Source organism: Pieris brassicae, chromosome 2 (genome assembly GCF_905147105.1).
Source record: "Pieris brassicae chromosome 2, ilPieBrab1.1, whole genome shotgun sequence".
In the NCBI taxonomy this organism is placed as follows: Eukaryota; Metazoa; Arthropoda; class Insecta; order Lepidoptera; family Pieridae; genus Pieris; species Pieris brassicae.
Genome location: NC_059666.1, coordinates 16,497,422 through 16,517,797, shown reverse-complemented (window position 1 = coordinate 16,517,797; position 20,376 = coordinate 16,497,422). Strand labels below are relative to the sequence as shown.

The window sequence follows — 20,376 nt, the reverse complement described above, 5'->3', positions numbered from 1 at the left end:
TTATTTAAATTGTGAGTATATTAAATGAAAATCAAGGTTTTGAAAAATAACTTTATTATTTCTTAAATTAAGCACAACAATAATACCTGTATTGTCAATATGCAATCTTATTTATATTCAAACCTACTACGTACTTAATAATATTCTAATTTATTTAAACATACTTTGTACCAAAGACTTTTAACATGTTGTTTTGAATAATACTTTCAATTATTAATAAAATAGAGAGGTTACAATAATATTCTAAAACTAGAACAATTTATTACGTTCATATGATTGTGATTAGTATTTTTAGCTTAGTCCCTACAGACCGTTTTTTGAGTTCATATAGATACATTGATTTTCCAATAATTTAACTGCAAAATCGATGATTCTCGGACTCCTAACATAATCCCTTTTATATGACGCATTGGGTCATGGATGATAGACTTATATCTTGGTATTCTTTATATATTGTATCATATATACAATTAACTATTTTATGACTAGAATGTTACTATATCTATGTTAATTGGTCCATTGTTACTTATAAACTCCTTTTATCACAATTAGCTAGTTTAACAATATTTCAATGACTCGGTAATTTAACAACTATTTGTCATTTTTATTTATAAAATTAAGTAGCTTTTTATAATTATTTCAAGCTGTGAGTAGATATTATATTTTCTAGTGATTTAACAGTTTTTACTGTAGAATTTTTAATTAAAAAAAATTATACACTGCTTCATTAAATTGATACTTTTCACACAATACGTATATGATTTTACAGGACAGCACCGATACGTTGTAAAGTCCCAAAGGGAATGCAATATTGAGATTTTCTACGCGATTCCAATATTGTGTTTATGTGTTTGATACACACTCGAACGGAACATCGTAAGGAAACCGGTCTAAATCCAAAAATCGACAACATGACCGACTTGTCTATGAAATATAAATTATCAAAGAAACTGATACAATCTGGGACCAAGATAGATTTAGGGATTCATTCGAAGAGTCAACTAGCAGATATTTCAAAAAGTCACAAGGGGCGAATTTGCAAGCTGCTAGTGTACTTGATGGTTTTTAAACTGGCCCCGGGTCATTGAATTAAAAGAATATTGAGAGAACTACATCAAAATGCATACCCTATTGGAAGTTACATAGTACGGGCGCTGGTTTAGTAATTGAGACCTTATGAATTACGACTAAATATGGCTTTTTTGCATTAAGCGGTCACGCTATCATTTCCCAACAAATTTCCACTTTAGCGAGTCTTCTCTAAATATATTCTAATCATTTGGCATAACATTATCAAATTGATCTTATTGAAAATTTTTCAAACTTTTTATACAGATATTAAACAAAGTTGTAATGGTTGTTTTGCACTGCGATGATTGTCACAAAACGCTTGTCTCGCTCCTTCTAAATCATAAACGAATGAGGCATATGGCTTATGAGGCATATGGCTTATGAGGCATATGGCTTAAGATCCGTATGGGATCACGGGACCTTTCAAAGTTGGGTGGAATAAACCTGCTGTGTTTCCGTGTTTGTTTGTATGTTTCTTCGCGCTCTTATTTCAATCAGAATGCGTAGACAGAAGTCCGGCGCAAGAGCAGCAACAATTGTGACCAGGTTGAGCAGCCAAAAGGGCAGAGAGGTGAGCAAACGGGTGTACGTTCCTAGGATGTCGCCATCCACTTGGCTAAAGATAAAGATTTTTGTAAAAAAAAGGAAAGTATAAATGTAAGTGAATGACGTCACATGTGTATTTGTGTGGTGACAGAAGGACCATAATACACAAGCTTGATCCGTACTCTTCAAAATTTTATAGCATAATAAAATAGTAAGAAATCAAGCTACAATTTGTAAAAAGTGATTAACTACCTTATTTTTTTATTAAAAAAAAAACAAAATATATAAAAAATAACTAATTATGGACACTAAAAAGTAGTAGAAGTTTTGTTATTTCACTGAACGTCAATAAAAAGGTCCGTTTATAAGTATATCTAATTCTCGTCGTTCCACAACTAAGCGTGTTGTGCACCAGCACTATATGGAACCAGGTGCCCACTGAAGAGTTTCCGAACCAATTCGACTTAGGGTTCTTTAAGAACCTACCAATTCTTAAATGCCGGCAACACACTTGCGTGCCATCTGGCATGTGAGCGTATCACTTACCATCACTTAAGCCTCCTTTGCGTTTACCTCTGGTTATATAAAAAAATATACAGAAAAAAGATTTAGATAAATAATAATACTTACAAATAAAACAGCGAATATATAGTATTAAACGCTACATAAGTCAATACTGATAGTAGAGCGGTAAGTGCGAAGGCCAGGGTGTGGTATCGCGCGTGAAGGCACAGCTTCAATGTCACTATTACCAGCATTTGGTGGAATAGTATTGCGCCGAATGACCTGGAATTATGATTTATTATTTGGACATAGTAATTAACGCTTATAGTGGAAAGAGTTGGACTAGCTGTGGCTGGTGACCCTCATCCCTGAGATAGTTCGTTGGAATCTGTCTAAACCGATGTGTATTTTCTGCGAATACAACACTCCCTCGTATAGTGTAGGCAAACATTGTTAGGAATCCGGTATGTCTCAAACTCAAAAATCATTGTAATGTCAGAGACAAACCAACCTACTAGTCTATAAAGTAATTGAAGATACAATCTGAGGTCAATACCAGAGATTGTAGCGCCACGGATTATTTTTTTATACGGACGTCTGTTGTCCGGTCAGCTGTCATTTAAAAATCAAATATGGTGTTTGTTAGGCCCACGAAGGCTCCGGTCGAGCGCGTCGGTACTCCCTACGCCCATAGAGACGCACGAAGCGTAATTTTAGTTAGACTACACAGACCCTGTACGGACGTGTAAGCGTACAGCCGCAAACAAACAAACCTTGACTGATACTTGGACTTTGGACCTTGCTGAATGCAGCCAAAGGTGTAGTGTCTTAAAACTAAATTGACGACGTGTGGAAATAAGGCAATAAAATTTTCTAGTTCACAAACAAAACGCGTATGTACGTAGGTAGTAAAAAAAATATCGATACAATTCGACATTTAGAGTTTCTGGCTATGTGCGCATTTAATACACGCTCGTACGGTGAAACCCAAAGTCAGCGTAAAACACGAAATAGATAAATTTGAGGCCCAGACCTTTTTATAACCATTGTAATACATACCACAAATCCATAGGTTTCCCATCAGATGTAAAGACAGCCGAAGTGAAGATTAAAGCACTAAACCCATATAAGACCGCTGAATGATATAACGCTCCTGACAGCCAAAGTACGAAGTATCGCCATGAGAGGAGCTTGTTTTTTCGAATATTTCGGTAAAGCATTGGGTTTCTGAAGAGGTTATATAAGAATAAATAAACAAAGTTTTTTTTAAACTTAAGTCGTAATTTTTTTCTTGTTTGATGCTTTTAAAGGAAGCCCAAGTTATGTAAAATAATGTATGTATCTTGAAGTCTATTAAAAAGGTATTTAGAAAACTTGACAGCTGTCAAATAAAATACAAATTTTACTGTTAACGGTTGTATTAATTGCCCATGTTAAGAAATATTGTGTTTGCCAGGACAAACAGAACTAAAAATGCTCAATTTTCGTAAAAAATATTTTGCATTAATTTCAATCCCAAGGAATCGATAATATAAATTAATACATGTTGTATTTGTTAAAATACAACGCATAACAAATAATTAACTTCCGAAACGTCGTAATTATTGTTGTTATACCAGGAATCAAATTAAGTGACTTCCTACTTGAGTTAGTAATACATACCTGAGTAATGAATCGGCTGGCCAGCGTTGCTCAGTCACAGATAGAACAAGGCAAGGCACTGACGTGAAGAATAGATTGTAGAATGTCAAATACATACTGTCATATATTGACTGTGTCGAAAACGCGCTGTTTATTTGGAAAAATAACTGCAAATAAATAAAAATCATATTATTATTGGTTGAATTGTTCAAACGTAAAAAAACATGGCCTTATGATAGAATAATAAACGTTCATTAGATGTGATTTTGTCGTGTTCGTTTGTTATGAAGCAATAACTTATAGCCTTTTTCCAATTAGAATACGACTATAACATAATTTATTCTGAACAAAAATTAATAATGAATTATGCTTGTTGTTATGGAGTGTAACAATAAGCATTAAAAAAATAAAAATCAATGGCGCTACAACCTTTTTAGGTCTGGGCCTCAGATTTCTGTATCTGTTTCTGATCATTTGTGAATTGAAATAGGCAAGTAGGTGATCAACCTTCTATGCCTGATGCACGCTGTCGCTTTTTTGGGTCTAAGGCAAGTCGGTTTCCTCAAGATGTTTTCCTTCACCGTTCGAGCGAATGTTAAATGGAATTGCACATAGAAAGAAAATCCATTGGTGCACAGCCGGGGCTCGAATCTACGACCTCAGTGATGAGCGTCGCACGCTGATGCCACTAGGTCAATACTGCTCAACAATAAGCATAATTCTGTCAATTACACTATATGTATGTTATAGACATAGGATAATATGACAACGAAAAAAATAGAAATGGCTTCCAATTTCAAATAAGGAATTATTCAATAATGCCATAATCGTATTTGCTTTAGAGCGGTCTATGGTCAGTTACAATATATTAGAAAAAAACAATTTAGGAGGTTGCCTTAATTATGGGCACGAATAGCAATAACAAATAAAATAACCTATAACAAAATCGTAACAAAAAGTTTGATATATGGGACCAAATAAAAATAGTAATGCTAATATGTATCGTAAGCGAAATTATTTTTTCCTTTTATCGATCTTATATTATTTTGATCTTATATTTATAGCCCTTTTCTTTAATTTACATAAAATTATGTAAATTTAAAAAGGGCTGTATTATATAAACTTAATTGTACATAATTAATATAATATAAAGATGCTTACCATAATATGTCCTAATACTAAGTTTTTATAGAAGAAGTAAAGGACAAGTGTTGCCAGTCGTTGGTAGTACCAATGTCCTAGTACCAGAAGCATTTTTTTCACCATGGAAAACTTTGTGAAGGCGAAGTCAGCCGATCTGAATATAAAAAAAATATTGGCATTAAAATATATCTCACCCTGACAGTTATTGCTGTGAAGCATTGGAAAAGTGAAGTTTTTTAAATAAATTTAAAGAATATTAATCGAACTTTTTTATTGGCATAAATATTACGGGCATATTACGGAGAATCGTATATTATATGACATTCCGACATTTAATTGTATATTACAGTGCCACATGCTTTTCTTGGCCGGCGGCTGATATTTTGTACTACCGTCGCCATTTTGAAATGTCAGACTAACATTGTTTATTTTCTGTAGTTTCTTTGTGCATACATTTAATAATTTTACTATATCTAGGCAACATCTAATAAAAATCCAACTAAAATGTATTTATTTTTATTCCTTGCCTTATAAATTACAATGGCAAAGTTTAAATTATCAAATGATTCTGATTGCTAGGCATCTTAAAAAAATATTATATTAATAGTACAGGTAACTTAACTTATCATATCATTTGTTCCTAAGTTGGTGTCACATTTATTTAAGTCTAGAACTGTATTTTCTAAATACTAGTATACATTGATTTATTAAAAAAAACTTAGCCTGCATTACTTCAAATAATTCTCCTTATAATTTTTATATACTGACAGCGATGTTTTTTTTTTTAATATTGCTTCACGCAGAGCGTATTGCCAAAAGGAACGGAATAGTAAAGAAAAATAATTTTACATCGAACGAAAATTACATCGGATAAAGGTTAGGATCAGCAGGTTATAAAACTATCTCTAATACAAAATAAGCGATGATCTTGGCAGCCAAGAAAAGAAATAAAGATGTTGCACTTTACTATAATCTATAATGTAATTTGTGACATGGTGTAATAGTTGCAGAGCAAACCATCTTTTAAATAACAAATTTTCCGTTTAAAACGAATGGCGGCTGGATTGGAGAACTGTTATTTTTTATGGCGTTCATAAGTGTACATAGTTACCTATAATACATATTAATATCGCATTGCTAATTCAATGTTAATATTTTATAACAAAACTGGCCACAGTCCTGCTGTTAAATAACATGCCTATCGCAGGGCACGCCTGTCCAGGGGACTTAGACAAGATGCGTTAATAGTATGTAGTATGTGTATGTAGAAAGTCGAAAACTATTGTATGAAATGACAGTTCGTGTCGACATTTTCTAAGCCCCGAGGCCTATTTAGCCGCGGCTTAAATAAACTCTTTAGAAAAGATTAAAGGGGACAAGAAATTTAAATATGAAAATGATGAAGATTATTGATCGATCAGACGATCGAGGAATCCTTTTTTTGTTTTAATGGTTGCAGCGCCAGCTTTTTTTTACTGTTACAGCTTGCAGCTTACCTGGCAGCTTGATGTCCCTCCTTCCCAAATATCCCGAAGCCTACGTGAGCCTCTTGTATCATGGAGATGTCGTTGGCGCCATCTCCTATGGCCGCTGTAATCGGATGCTCCGAACTGTTCTTTACTAACTTAACAATCTGAAATGTTTTATGGCTTCAGTATTACTCTGAATTTATAAGAAAAAAACTAGCATGAAACGAAAATTGAACTTCTAAATTCCTTATCAAAATTAATAACTAATGGAGATTTGTTAGATGTCCAACAAAACAATACTTGTTATACACACGACGCCATATAAATATATATTAGAGGGTTACAGCACCTCCCAAATTAAACTAAGGTACTATTTCATATACATTTTCAACATATTATTTGTTCCAAGTATTGTCTTTTGTTAACATAGCTATTACACATTAAAAGAAAACACTTTTTTACTGGATTGAAGCTATGTATCTACAGCTGATACTTTTTGACATTCAACACCTTTTGTCTTCAGTCACCGTGACCACGCACGCTGTAAAGCACGCGAAACATCGGATAATTCAAATTTAAAATATGTAAAATAATTATAAGTTTATAATAGTACATCGCAAAAAATGTTTTCTTTAAATATTATTTGTTTTTATATATTTATTTTTACCAGGAACTCACCTGATGTTAAGTGATATAGACGCTCATGGTTATTTACACCGCCAGAACACTGGCAAGTTTTATACATCACTGGCCTTTTATACATTGGTACGCTCTTATCTTAAAGCTATTTAAAACGACTAAATCCCTATTCTGTTTGCACTTACTTATGACATACAACCGCAGCTACAAAGTTGTCACAACAACAATAAACCAATAACAAGGAAACAACTGTTGGCACATTAGGGCAATTTACGTAAGCTAAAAAATATGACGGCTGATCTACCTTAGCTTTCTGTATCGGCGACAATCTACAGCACAGCACTGCGGTGCACTTGAGCGATATATCAACGAAGTCCCTCGCATACACCGTATCCAGAACATTCGCCATGCTGACTCCATCAACCACCAAAGTCATCTCCTGATAGCCCGGTTCTTCCACCGTCTGTCTACAAAGCTCTAGAGCCTGCTGTAGTGCGAACTCGTCTTCGACACTTATAAGAAACATTCGACGATCGTTCTCGGATATATGGCCGCACGATTGGGAGACGTTTATTGCTGTTTCTACCTGTATCAGGATTACAAGCATTTGCAATGGGTTGGCTGGAACATCTTTTGTGTGTGAAATATTTCTAAGAAAAATCGTTAATAAAGTACGATAATGCAGGTATAAATCAGTCTCAAAAGAATAATGATCCATGATTGGTATTCGCATTAGTCCACGTGATGTAACGTGCAGATTTGTATAATAAGGATATATGATATTGATATAAGAAATTAATTTGATATCTTGTTAATTTTGACAATGTTTCTAACTTTTTTTTTGTTTTGATAGATTGTTAGTATCATATATTTCATACGAAAAGAAATTGAAAACTTAAGGTTAAAATATTGCTGTTATTATGATAATTCAAATATGCGATATTATTTCCTGTGTATGTATTTAAATATAAGATATACCTTATCTCCAGTAAGCACCCAGATTTTGATTCCAGCTCTTCGCAGAGACGCGAGTGTATCTACAACATCATCTTGAAGACAATCTTCCACAGCTGTTGCACCAAGCAGTGTCAATTGTTGTTCTAGTACTACATACTGTTGGTTCACACGCTGAAGGGCTTCTGCGCTTGAGCCGTCAAGAAGTTTTATAGCTAGAATACGCAGAAAAAAACATTTACAGGAAATCAGTTAAAACCACCGCATTCGATCAAGAGGATTTGATAAAAAATATTAAATAATTTAACAACAGTGGTATGATTTTTTTATAGAAGCAATCGCGCAGGCGGGTCTGATGTTGGGTCACTCAACATCAACATGGACACTAAATGCCAAAGGGCTCGCGAGTGGGTTTCCTGCCATTTAAAAATTGGTATGCTCCTTTCTTTGATAGATCTAAAGTCGAATTTGTTTGGAAATATTTCAGTACGTAGCTGGTTCCTTATAGTACTGGTACGCGGCAAAAACTGCCATTTTAATCCAAATAACGCTAAGTTGTCGAACGACGGACTTCGATGATAAAACTCAGATGTGACACAATTTTTTGAATGGAATATCAAATATATATTATAATTTCTGGTCTTTCGTACCCTATTTTATATTTTATACATATAATATCTATATGGATAATTTTAAGCATAGATTATTTTTAAATAAGTGTTTCAAATCAGCCGTTGCCAAAAAAGCCCATAATCTACACTTTATTTATCAATATGTATTCAAATATTATCAGTAATAATTATTAGTTTTATCATTAATTTGTTGAATACTAACAAATAATTATCCTTAAGCGATTTGGCAACTTGTTGATTAGAATGTTAAATAAAACAAAAAACTATTTATATCTGTGCAGCCGTAGATTTCAAGTATTATTATTAATGTATTATTGTACCACCCACGACTACATATTTAAAGAGTATTCAGAATTATCGTAAATAAGTTATTTAGCGAAAGAAATATATGGCTTTAAACAATTTGTTTGCATCTACCAACAAGAAAGAAAAAAGTATTGATACACTCACTGTGATTTTCGTGACTACATATATGGCATATTTTTCATTATATTGTTTTTAAAACTTATTAAATTTAACGTTTTCTTTGTGGAAGTCATGTATGATGGCATAAAAAAGGTCATCAAGCTATTTACATATAATATGTATAATTATTATAAACTTACGGAAATGTATTAACTTACATTCAGCGACTCTGTCATACTCCTCCGTGGGTATTTCCCTGTAAGCAACAGCAAGGGTCCTAAGACCTTTAGTGGCAAAGGCAGTGATATCTTTTTCCGTTTCCTCTATTAGTGCCGAATCCTTGCATATAGGAAACACTGAAGATTCTGCACCTTTACAAAATAGCCATATCTGAAATATTATATAATTTGTATCGTTACTTCTTTTGAACGTAAAACTACTTATTTATCACGAGGACGTACTGATTTAGGGCCGATTGTTTTTTTTGTTACGTTAACTGATTCGCCTGCCATGATAAACACAAATATTTTGTCTTTGGTTAACATAGCTTTTACACATTGAAAGAAAACAATTTTTTTAACCGGATTAAAGATATTTGTATTATTATAAACTTATTATATATATATAATTATGTAAAGTTTATAATACAAATAGTTTAATCCGGTTAAAAAATTGTTTTCTTACAATATTTTGTTTTTATCCTGATCAATAAAGTCTAACAATGCAACGACGAGTGACTGCGAATATTATTGTAATTTTCTAAGGGTTTTGAAAAACAATTATGCTTAAATTATCATACAACACTATCATTTTGCATTAAGAATATAAATGAGTCTTATCCTACCAAATCAATATCGTTTTCATATCAAATATGTATTTTTATACCTATTATTATCTTTGTTTTTATTTTAGTTGTTACTGATACTTTTATAAAACGAAAGAAATCTTATCTGTGAAACAATTCAAAGGCACTGCTATAATTATTACTTGTGTGTATATATATTTTCATATCTTGTATTGGTCATAATATGTCTGTGTTGTTGTATTAAAATAAATAAATAAACGTTTCTTCTATTAATGAATTACTTAGATTTTGTATTTATTTAAATTTCCGTAAAGTAATATAGTACACCTGACGAGCTTATTTTTGGCGATTATAAAATATATAACAAATACTAGAAATTTCAGGCACGGTAGTAAATAACAGCGAGATCAGATATGTTAATCGTTACATCTAATCTAATCGTCTTCTCAATCAATCAAATACAAGCACTTCAGACAATATCGCCGGGATAAAATTTCACCGTTTAGATAAAGTTACTTTACTATTTCATGACAACGAAAAAATTACTAAATGTTCTTTCAATTTATTTTGTAAGATCCAAACGCCTCAAAGTAATAACTAGCTATAATAACGCTTTCCAATGTGACTTCATTCGCATATCTACGTAAAATATTAAAGAAAAATGATAGAAGCTTTAGAAATGGTAAAAAATATTTCGATTCTTAATATTTACCTACTATATAAATTTAAAAAAGTTGTTAACCAAAACTGTTTTAACTGTAAAAGGTAAGAGTTTAATATGTAAAAGAGCTATCAAAATCGATATTAAGATGAATCATGGGGACATAAGAAAGAAAAAAAACGACACTTGAATTTTCATATTAAAACTGTTATGAATTACTGTTGGGAAATATTTGATGGCTTTTTTTTAAAATAAACAATTGTTACTTGGTTGTCATGTACTCATAAATGCTTCCAGAAATGTATTTTATATCTGTAGTATGAGGTCCTATCTATTTGTTCTGGTTTAAGTATTGACACAATATAAGTAGGTGATACAAAGTCAACCAGGACGTCGAGTTTAATATAAATTATGGTATATAATTGCGTGGTGACAGAAAAGCCAATTTTTTGCTGGAAAATTAGCTTTAAACAAAAAGTCCATACCTTCCCATCTTTATCCTTTACTATGACGGACATACGCTTCCTTTCAGACGTAAATTCAATCAACTGAAGTCGTTCATACATCTCCGTATTAGTTCCGACCTTTAATACCAGATTGTTCCCTTCATCCCCCAAAAAGGTCACTTGAAACCTATCAGCTGCCTCTACTAAGGCCTTTTCGTCGGGGCTGCTTCCCTGGTAGTCCATTTTACTGCCGTTCTCATTCAAAATGGCGTTCCATGTAACGCTATCAATAACACTACTATTTCCATTCGCTTTCGTAATCTTTTTCCGTCGGAAGAAGTTCATTAACTGCATATTTCCAGTTCCCGAGAGACGTGCGCTTAATTTTTTCATGTCTTCGTTCGAGAGTTGAACCGAGTGACACAATGCGAGTATTGTGAAGAAAAATTGGAGGTCTGTCTGAAATAGAAGAATTACTTAAATTTACAATATTAAGCATGCAATTGATATACAATTATCACGTATAACAAAGCCTGCCACTTCAGAGGTTTAATGTACAATACAAAAAAACATATTTAAGGGCTGTCCAAGTATAGAACTTTACATGCCGTCAGTAATAGTTAAACTAAGGCCTACCAGAGAGGAAAACAGCACACACAAGTATAACGCCAATATCTACCCGAGACCAATTTTCATACATTTTCATACACACACATTTACATGATCTCATATTTCGTTTTGAAAGCAATTAACGTTCGCACAAATACGACAAAATTTTCTTAGTTAATTAAGGTCGTACGTTTTAATCTATAAAAAATCGATACTAAATCTTTTGCTCCTGTTTGCCTCTGGGGTTAATGGTCAATACAATTTAGATAACGGAAAATGAATAAGGCGGAAATCCAGGTCTAAGCATTATCACAAGACGTAGATGTTTAAATGTAAAGAAAGTTCTACTAAATCAATTTCTCATAGGTGTACTGTAAAAAAATGCCAGACATTTTACTTAGTGACTTCAATTACAGTTCTATGAAGTCCGCGAATCTAAGGAAAAGTTATATGGCTAATTAATGCGTCTATTTTTTGTTGTTTTGAAATTTTTATTGGCCTGCGAACATAATATGAATTGCGATCCGAAATAAAATATGGAAAAGTAAAAAAGCTTTTGAAAAATCAGTGGCCTGGGTGTCTACCTTATTTATATTTTTTTATAAGTAAGTAATATAAACAACAGTCAAAGAGCAGAAATGTCTCATTTCTGTCACTTTTAATGCGCATAATAGAAAACGCAGCGGTACGATGGGTGGCAGACAATATTCTTAGGTATTTCGCAGTTTATAAACGAACACTGTACGTTTGCCAAACGTACATTTCATATATTTGTTTAAATATTTAAAAAATGTATAACTTAAAAGTCTGGCAGAGTCCTCGATGTCTGTCGTTTAGATTTTTTTCATTTTGACAAGTTTTCTAACATCAGCCTAAAGGCAGACACGAGCAAATGATATAGTATACCTGTTTTCTTTTACATTTAAATGGGGGTGTCAATTCAATCGCTATTAAAAAAGTCTGCCGCGTGAGCAAGTGATAGATATTTTGCTCGCTAGCTCCCTAGCTACTAGTCATTGAACAATGTCTTGTTTACGATTTTCGGCAGCTGAAGTTAGATTGAATGAATTTCTTGTCTATATTATACTTTGGTTTCCTTTTTCGACGTGATACATTTAGAAATGAAATCCGTTTTATTGTAACATAATTTAAGATGATAACCTTCGGTTTTAAAATAGTTTATTCAATTGAAATAAGATATGGCGATGATACGGATTATTGATACGGATAAAGTATTTTTTATACTTTGTTAGAACACAATAAAAGAAAACTGTAGACTTTTCCAATTTTGTTTATTATAAATGAAATTTTGGCATGGAGATATAAAAACTTTTTGTTTTATTTGTTTTATAATTTATTCCGTGAATTAGATACTTGAAACATTCATAGCCACACCCAATTGAACAAATGTTTATAGTATGTATTTTATTTTGAGAAATCCTTTATGTACATAACAGCGAGTCATGACTGACATGACTAAGTTTTCGTCAAACGATAAAATGTTATGACAAATCAATGGTATAAAACTGATGTTTTATGACTTATGTTTGTAACTTAATATAAAAGAAAAAATTACAATATTATATCAGTAAATTATATTGCATTATTATGTAGGTGTTCATTGAATCCATATATAAAAACAATCCAGTATGTTTTTTTTAAAGTGGACTACTTGTTTTAAATCTTTTGTGCTAACGTGAAACAAACAGAGTCCTGGGGTAACCCAGGATATCCTAGACTTTTTTGTGTTTCCTTAACCGTAATAGTCATACAGTAATAGTGTGTAACAGTAATAGTCCCAAATGTTATTATATTTATCATGTGTAAGAAGTGTTCTTGAAAATAGTTGCTTGGGGTAGTTACCAAGTCGCATAGTACACAAAGAAAAGAAAACAATAAGATATTTAATAAACAGAGACAAAAACGCGTGTGAACATTTTTAAATTGATACTTAGACAGACTTAGACAGTCGACAAAAACAATACGATATACGATGATCATTATCACACATAAAATGATGGATGATACATGACATCATCTCAAATAAAATTATGCATCTCACTTCTAGAAAAATGCTGTTTCATGCTTCTGCCTACCAGAGTCGTAATCATGGTTTGTTTTACCTTTCTTACCAACTATGTTAAAATACTCAGTTTTGTATCGCGCAGTCCGGACATACAACGACCTCAATTTGACTTGTTTCAGCTATCGCGGAATATGCTTAAGGAGTATTAATAATATCCATAACGCTAAGTCACCTACATCATGAGCACATCCCACATACACACCCTTACGCACACACCATCACACATCACAGCCGAATTAGGTATTACGTATTTAATTATTTTTATTGATCTTTTCCTTTCGTAAACGTATGAACCTTTTTGTATATATTATGAATTCTATCTTTGGCTATATTTTTAGTATTAGGTTGGGGAAAAAGTCTTTTCGCATTATAGTATGTATGGCCTGGTAATAAAATCTCTTTGGCTATACTATTTGTATATGTTTTAGTATGATTAAAAGTTTAAATTTAAAAGAAGATAATTCTGTACTGTCTAGATGAGTTAAGGTAATCTAGAAATTCGATACATTTCAAAATTTTACTACAAAAAAGGCAAAAAGGACCTAGTGCAGTATCTGTGAGAGTAGCACAAATTTGGTTTAAGCGTTTTCAATCCAGAAAGTTTGATGTCAAAGATGCACGCCGCTCTGCTCGCCCTATTACGGATAAAATTGATGCCATTTTCGAAAAAGTGGAACCACATATCAGTAGTTACGACGTAGCTGAAGAACTGGGAATTGACCACAAAACAGTTTTGGCGCATTTGAAAAAACTGGATACACAAAGATTTCGATATTTGGGTATCTCAGGAGCTCACTTAAAGAAACCTAATGAACCGTGTACTCGTTTGTGATTCTTTATTACGACGTAATGAAACCGAACAATTTTTGAAGAAGCTGATAACTGTCGATGAAAAGTGGATCATGTGCGAAAAAGGTCGTGCTTAAAAGCCGATCAGGCTTCACAGACTGTGGTGAAACACGATTTAACTCGCAACCAGGTGATGCTGTGTGTGTGGTAGGATAGGAAGGCCATTATTCATTATGAGTTGTTACCAGCATCGATTCTGAACTCTACTGCGAACAACTGATGAGATTAAAGGAAGAAGTTGAGTTTCTCTCAATCTCGCGGCCGGAATTAATCAACAGAAGGAGTGTGGGCTTTCATCCTCATAACGCTAGACCTCACACATCTTTAGCCACTCAGCAAAATTAAGAGCTTGGCTAGGAGGTGTTAATGCATCCGCGGTATAGTCCTGACCTTCAGAATTCTTTAGGTTTATATCACGAGAACCAAAACCGATTGTCGCGGTATTTTGATCAGAAGCCGCAAAATTTCTATAGCAATAGGATCATGTCCCTACCTACAAGATGGCAAAAAGTTATCGAACAAAATGGTTCCTACAAACTGGAGTTAAATGTAAATAAACTATTTAAAAAATGTTATGAACTTTCTTAAAAAATGCGAAGATACTTTTTCCCCAACCTATTATAATTGGTTTTGTGGTATATAATTTATGTTAGCTATAGGATCACGAAATAAATATCGTCGATATCCTCTTGTTCTTTAGTCTACTAATTATAATAAAAATCTTATTTATATGACTGACCTGAAGTGTATCAACGGCTTCATCAAACTTTCCAGTATCAAACAATTTTCCTTCCCTCTCTTCATAAATCTGTCCTTTTATTGAACATGCTTTGAAAGCCATAAGGTTCTTTGTGAGAGTGCCAGTCTTGTCCGAGAAGAGTACCTCTACTTGACCCAACTCTTCGTTGAGGTCAGAGGTATTGGCGATCGCTGGTCTGCCAGTCTCTTCGCATCGGAGTTCTTCATCCCAACCGATGAAGAGGGCACCTGATAAATGTAATTTAGCGTCGTGTTAGGTACACGTAACAATTTTAATAATAATTTGTGAATTATATCATGAACGACGTATGGGATGAATTGAGATTGTAATTTCTCAAATTATTTATATACTATTTCAGCATTATAATCGACAAACTAATTTTGCAATAATTGTAACTAATATTTGCATCTAAGTTTTTAATTAAAGATTTAAGTTGGCTTGACCTGTTAGCTAGTGCTTTTCTCGCTTAACGAATAAATATCACAGCGTGGAAATGCCATATATAAACTACCACATGGACCAAACGTTATAAATTCATTTTAGTTTTCTTTCTATCCATTTCTAATTATTATTACTATGTATGTTAAGAATGTTGAAAATACTCCATAATTGTGTGTTTTTGAATAGTATCATTATTATAAAAAAATCTTTTCGCAATACTTAATGCTTAATAAACCAAATTGATATAGATGATCCATGACTATGCATTTTTGAAAATGCGTATATATTTTACGTACAATGTTTTTTACACAATAAAAATGGATTAATATTGTAATCTGTCTGATAGCATTTTACAATCAGTCCCATCACTTACCAATAAATTTATACAGCTCTATCGTCACGTACAAAGAGATGGGTATAATGTAGTAGTACAGGAGAAGAAAAGAGAAGAGATCCTGTAGAACACTAGACGCTGTTAATGGAAAGACGTCTTCGAAGCCGAAATATTCAAGTCTTTTTGGATTCCACATTTCTATGAGTATTTTGGCGACAAAAGAACCAATCACTTCGAAAATTAGAACGTAGATGAGTAGCACAAGGAATCCGTTGACTGCAGATTCGCTTGATGAGAATTTGTTCCCTGAATACTTAGAGTTAAGAGCCAGTTTTGTTTCTTCACCTGAAAATTATAATTTACTAAATAAGCTAGATTACGCGAAACTTCTTCGACTACTTACACAGCAAATGGAGGAATTCCTCGGTCCGTATAAGTGTAGGAAATAAAAACAAAAGACTTGTTTTTGCGTAACAATCTAGGACGTGAATCAAACTCAGATAAAGTTTCAAGAGTTGTTTAACAATTTATTATTTATGAAGTTTGAAATACACAAGACAAGATTGTGATGAGATTTTGAAAATGGACCAAAGCACCTCCCGCTGATTGTACTCAAAAATAAAAATGAAACTTAAGTTTCCTGCAAAGCTATGTGAATTTAAGATTAAGATAATGATAGCCGTTAATTAGTATTATCAATGTGGACTTGTAAAATTAAATAATTGCGTGCGTTATTATCCTTTCCTCAAAAGTCCTAACTAAAGTAGACAAAGAGAATAATAACAAAACTGTCCGATTTGATACGTAATTTTTAAGAGTATGGAATTAAAGTGGCTTTATTATTATTATTTGTGAGCAGTCGTTTGCTCGTGACGCTCAAAATATATAAGCATTTTTGAAACCGATTTAGATAACACATCAAGAATTTATCTATTAAATGAAGTTTTTGCTGTAAATTCATTCGAATAAAAATAATATATTGCGTATTGACTAAAGTGCCATTGGATTTCGCTCTTTATAATAATACCCATTGCTAACTTTTGTTTTATTTCTGATACAAAGAAACACTGATGTCCTAGTGGCTTTAGCGTGCGAATGACCGTTTTTCCTCCCGCTGTCTCAACACCGGAAACAATAATGTTTCAAAATATATGTCTCTATATCTATTCAGCAATAATGTATGAAAATGGCAAAACTGTATGTGTATATAGTATATGAATTGGTTCTTCGATTATGCCAAAATACTTGATGTATTTTTGGGGTGCATTTTCATATTTCAAATTCGGTATAATATTTTCATAGGAAAACGAAGAACCAGAACGGCGACGCTTTCGGTGCCGGAGCCGGGCCGGTGAGTGGAAAAGCTGTTCTCGTCCTGAGGTCTTAGGTAGATTGATTTAGGCGGGTCTGCGCAATAACGGACTCTCTGTCTATACTACTTAACACTAGTTCGTAAGGTAAAGGAAAACATCGTGAGGAAACCTTTGACCCAAAGTCCACGGCGTGTCAGGCACAGGCCTTATAAAACAAATGATACTGAAACAAATACAGCGCTTTCCATAACTGAGGGTTTTATAAGGCAGTTTTTGCCGCGCACCGTCACTAAGTGGAACCAGCTTCCCACTGAAGTATTTTCGAACCAATTCGACTTAGGATCCTTCAAGAAAAGAGCGTACCAATTCTTACGCCGGCAACGCACTTGCGAGCCTTCGGACATGTGAATGCCTACGGGCGGCAGTACCACATCAGGTTAGCCTCCTGCCCGATTGCCCTCTGTTAAAAAAAAATACAGAAATCTGAGGCGCCACAGCTTTCTTTTTTATTGTTATTCAACAGTAGTTATTCTCACCAGTATAGACGGCACATCCAATAGCCCATTCAGTATTCTTCACTCGAGATCCTCTGAGCATTATATTATCAGTATTTAATGGTAAACTGGGTTGGGCCGGTATTTCCAATCGACCGTAGAACGTATAAAGATCTGCGACCGGATGTGGTAGTTCTATGCGGATACCAGGCGGAATTATATCTACAGAATAATTAATTATTATATACCTAAATATTTGAAAACATGGCAATACTGAGTACACACAATTTGTTAACATTGAAAAATATTCATTTGTTAACATTTTGTTGCATTATTAGTACATATACAATCAGATAACATACACAGTAAGGAGGCAATTGTCAGCTTTATTGCTAATAAGCGATCCTAGTAAGGAAAAAAATGTTAAGGGAAAAATACAAGAAGTGCATAACTAATAACCAAAGTAGACTTTTGCAATTATAAAACTAAAATTAATCTTAAGAATCATGACTCACAATTAATGGTTGGTTCCAAAATCCAATAAAAGTATACCCAATATATTAAGAATTACAAAAGTTACGAATAAATTTTAAGAAGTATTTTTGTAGAACGCTTTTCAAAAGATGTGAGAGGATCTATTTGTATGGGATTGGGGAGACTTAGGGAATTTTATGGCGAACTCCTAAAAGATGGTAAATCTGTGAGATTGAATTTCCAAAATACATCTATCTAAGGAGTAGGTAATATATTCTAAATACAAATAGATTTTTTGAATGACAGGTAAACAAGAAATGTTATACTGGTCTTAAATCTTATAGTTAGAATAATCTAACTCTATTAATATAACATACCTGGAGTGTATCCAATGAAAGGTGGTGGAACCCTGAGAGTCTTCAAATTGGTCTCCCCATCTAAATTTGCGGTGGTGACGAAACATTTTCCCTTTTCACCAGCAGAACATAAAAGAACCAGATCTGCTGGTACCTCCCATCCTCTTTTCACTCTCACGAGGGCACCGGGGGAAATAGTAGAATTCCGAACCTCCTTTATAACTCCTTTGTGAACTATTTCCACTGAGAACAAATAATTAAGCCTTAGTGTACTACTACAAAAAGTACTTGGTATTAAGTATTTATCATAATTTAAAAAATATGAATAACCAAACATAGCGTGAGACACCAATGTCTGGAGTCTTAATTTCTTAGGGCAAATATAATTTCACAGCTCGCTAAAAATATTTGTTTGATTTTATTAACATTCTTCAGTAAAAACAAGTAAATACAAACTTTTAAATGTGTATAAAATTTATAAAAGGAGTGGAAATCAATTCTGAATAATTGTTAATAGTTCTTAGCGCGTAGCCCCATTTATTAACAGGTTAATAGAAATACTAATGAACAAATATTGACGTCATAATTGATCTGACCTAAACTTTTTTTTTTGCAAAACGAACATATGTGGAAATAATTGCATAAATGCTAAGAGCAGTCTAAAATATTATATCATTGCATATTATAAATTGTTCTAGTTCGTCAGACCGATGTGTTCGTTATAAAGATACACAAAAGACTATACACAAGCGTGTGCGCAGACATTAGTGTAATTTCTATTCCGATGGGAAATCTCAGTTATTTAGATACGGCTGGAGTATCATAAAATTTTCTTATTTAAAGCTTGATGCGATGTCAATGAGGTTTTTTTTCTACTTTAGTGTATAAGTTACCCAAGCCGCGGCAGTAACATGCCTTGATATTGCCGTGTTGTTGATATATACGGCGATATCTATATAAAGACGTTCCAAACAGGTTCAATTAACGATATATTCGAGTGGTGTTCAAATGATCATGTAACTTGTTACATTTAATAATAGTTATCAGTTATATCTTCCGTGTTGATAATAGTTCGAGAAATAGACGTGTATACTAGACTAGTTTATTATGATTATAATATGTTTTGAACGAAAATTACTAGGAAAAAACAACTGTTTTGGATTTAGAAACAGAGAAGGCTGGCATCTATAATTGTTTAAAAAATAAATGGCGGTTTTACTACTGCATACAAGTTGTCGGCGACACATATAAATATACTATCAAACTAAAATTAAAGAAAAAATATGAAATCCATCAATTTGTTTCATGTAGTTATAGGTTGGTTAAATTAGGCTACATTTTTATTTCAGTACTGTATAATCATAAATATTATAATCTTATCGATATGGAAAAAAAACATCTAAAAATTGCGATAATAACACGTATGTCTAAACTTATCACCAATACCTTGAAGTTATATCTACTTAAGTTTTAGGATTCGTATCTGTGATTGAAGTAACAATTGCCCACATCAAAGCCTACATTTTATCACAGGCGGATTCTAAGTTAATAATAGTAAACCATCACTGAAGTCATTAGCATAACCCAGCTATTATTCATAGCATTTGGAATCTATATGTCAATCAAATGAGGCTTCGCGTAATGGTGGCAATTTTTTAAAATTTCTTTGTAAAACAAAACTTTGCGATTGAAAAGAATGACGGAGACTTTCTTGCCAGTTCTTCAGGCCCGTTCTTCCGTTTAA

General features: G+C 33.0%; 1 protein-coding gene across 3 annotated transcripts in view; it reads right to left on the bottom strand.

Annotated features, from left to right (window-relative positions):
- Window positions 1-96: 96 nt before the first annotated feature.
- Window positions 97-20,376, bottom strand: part of LOC123720315 (phospholipid-transporting ATPase IF) — a 29,815-nt gene continuing 9,535 nt past the window's right edge. Inside the window, exons 4-18 of one of the 3 annotated variants that reach the window (XM_045676872.1) lie at window positions 18,654-18,875; window positions 17,845-18,024; window positions 16,035-16,340; window positions 15,200-15,447; window positions 10,956-11,375; window positions 9,223-9,394; window positions 7,992-8,182; window positions 7,318-7,599; window positions 6,402-6,538; window positions 4,924-5,059; window positions 3,784-3,929; window positions 3,181-3,348; window positions 2,248-2,403; window positions 1,469-1,687; window positions 97-1,436 (exon numbers count right to left, since the gene is read on the bottom strand). In XM_045676872.1, coding sequence (XP_045532828.1) covers window positions 1,495-1,687; window positions 2,248-2,403; window positions 3,181-3,348; window positions 3,784-3,929; window positions 4,924-5,059; window positions 6,402-6,538; window positions 7,318-7,599; window positions 7,992-8,182; window positions 9,223-9,394; window positions 10,956-11,375; window positions 15,200-15,447; window positions 16,035-16,340; window positions 17,845-18,024; window positions 18,654-18,875 — 2,957 coding nt within the window. In that variant the 3' untranslated portion in view covers window positions 97-1,436; window positions 1,469-1,494. The other 2 variants (XM_045676871.1, XM_045676873.1) reach the window with 2 other exon arrangements.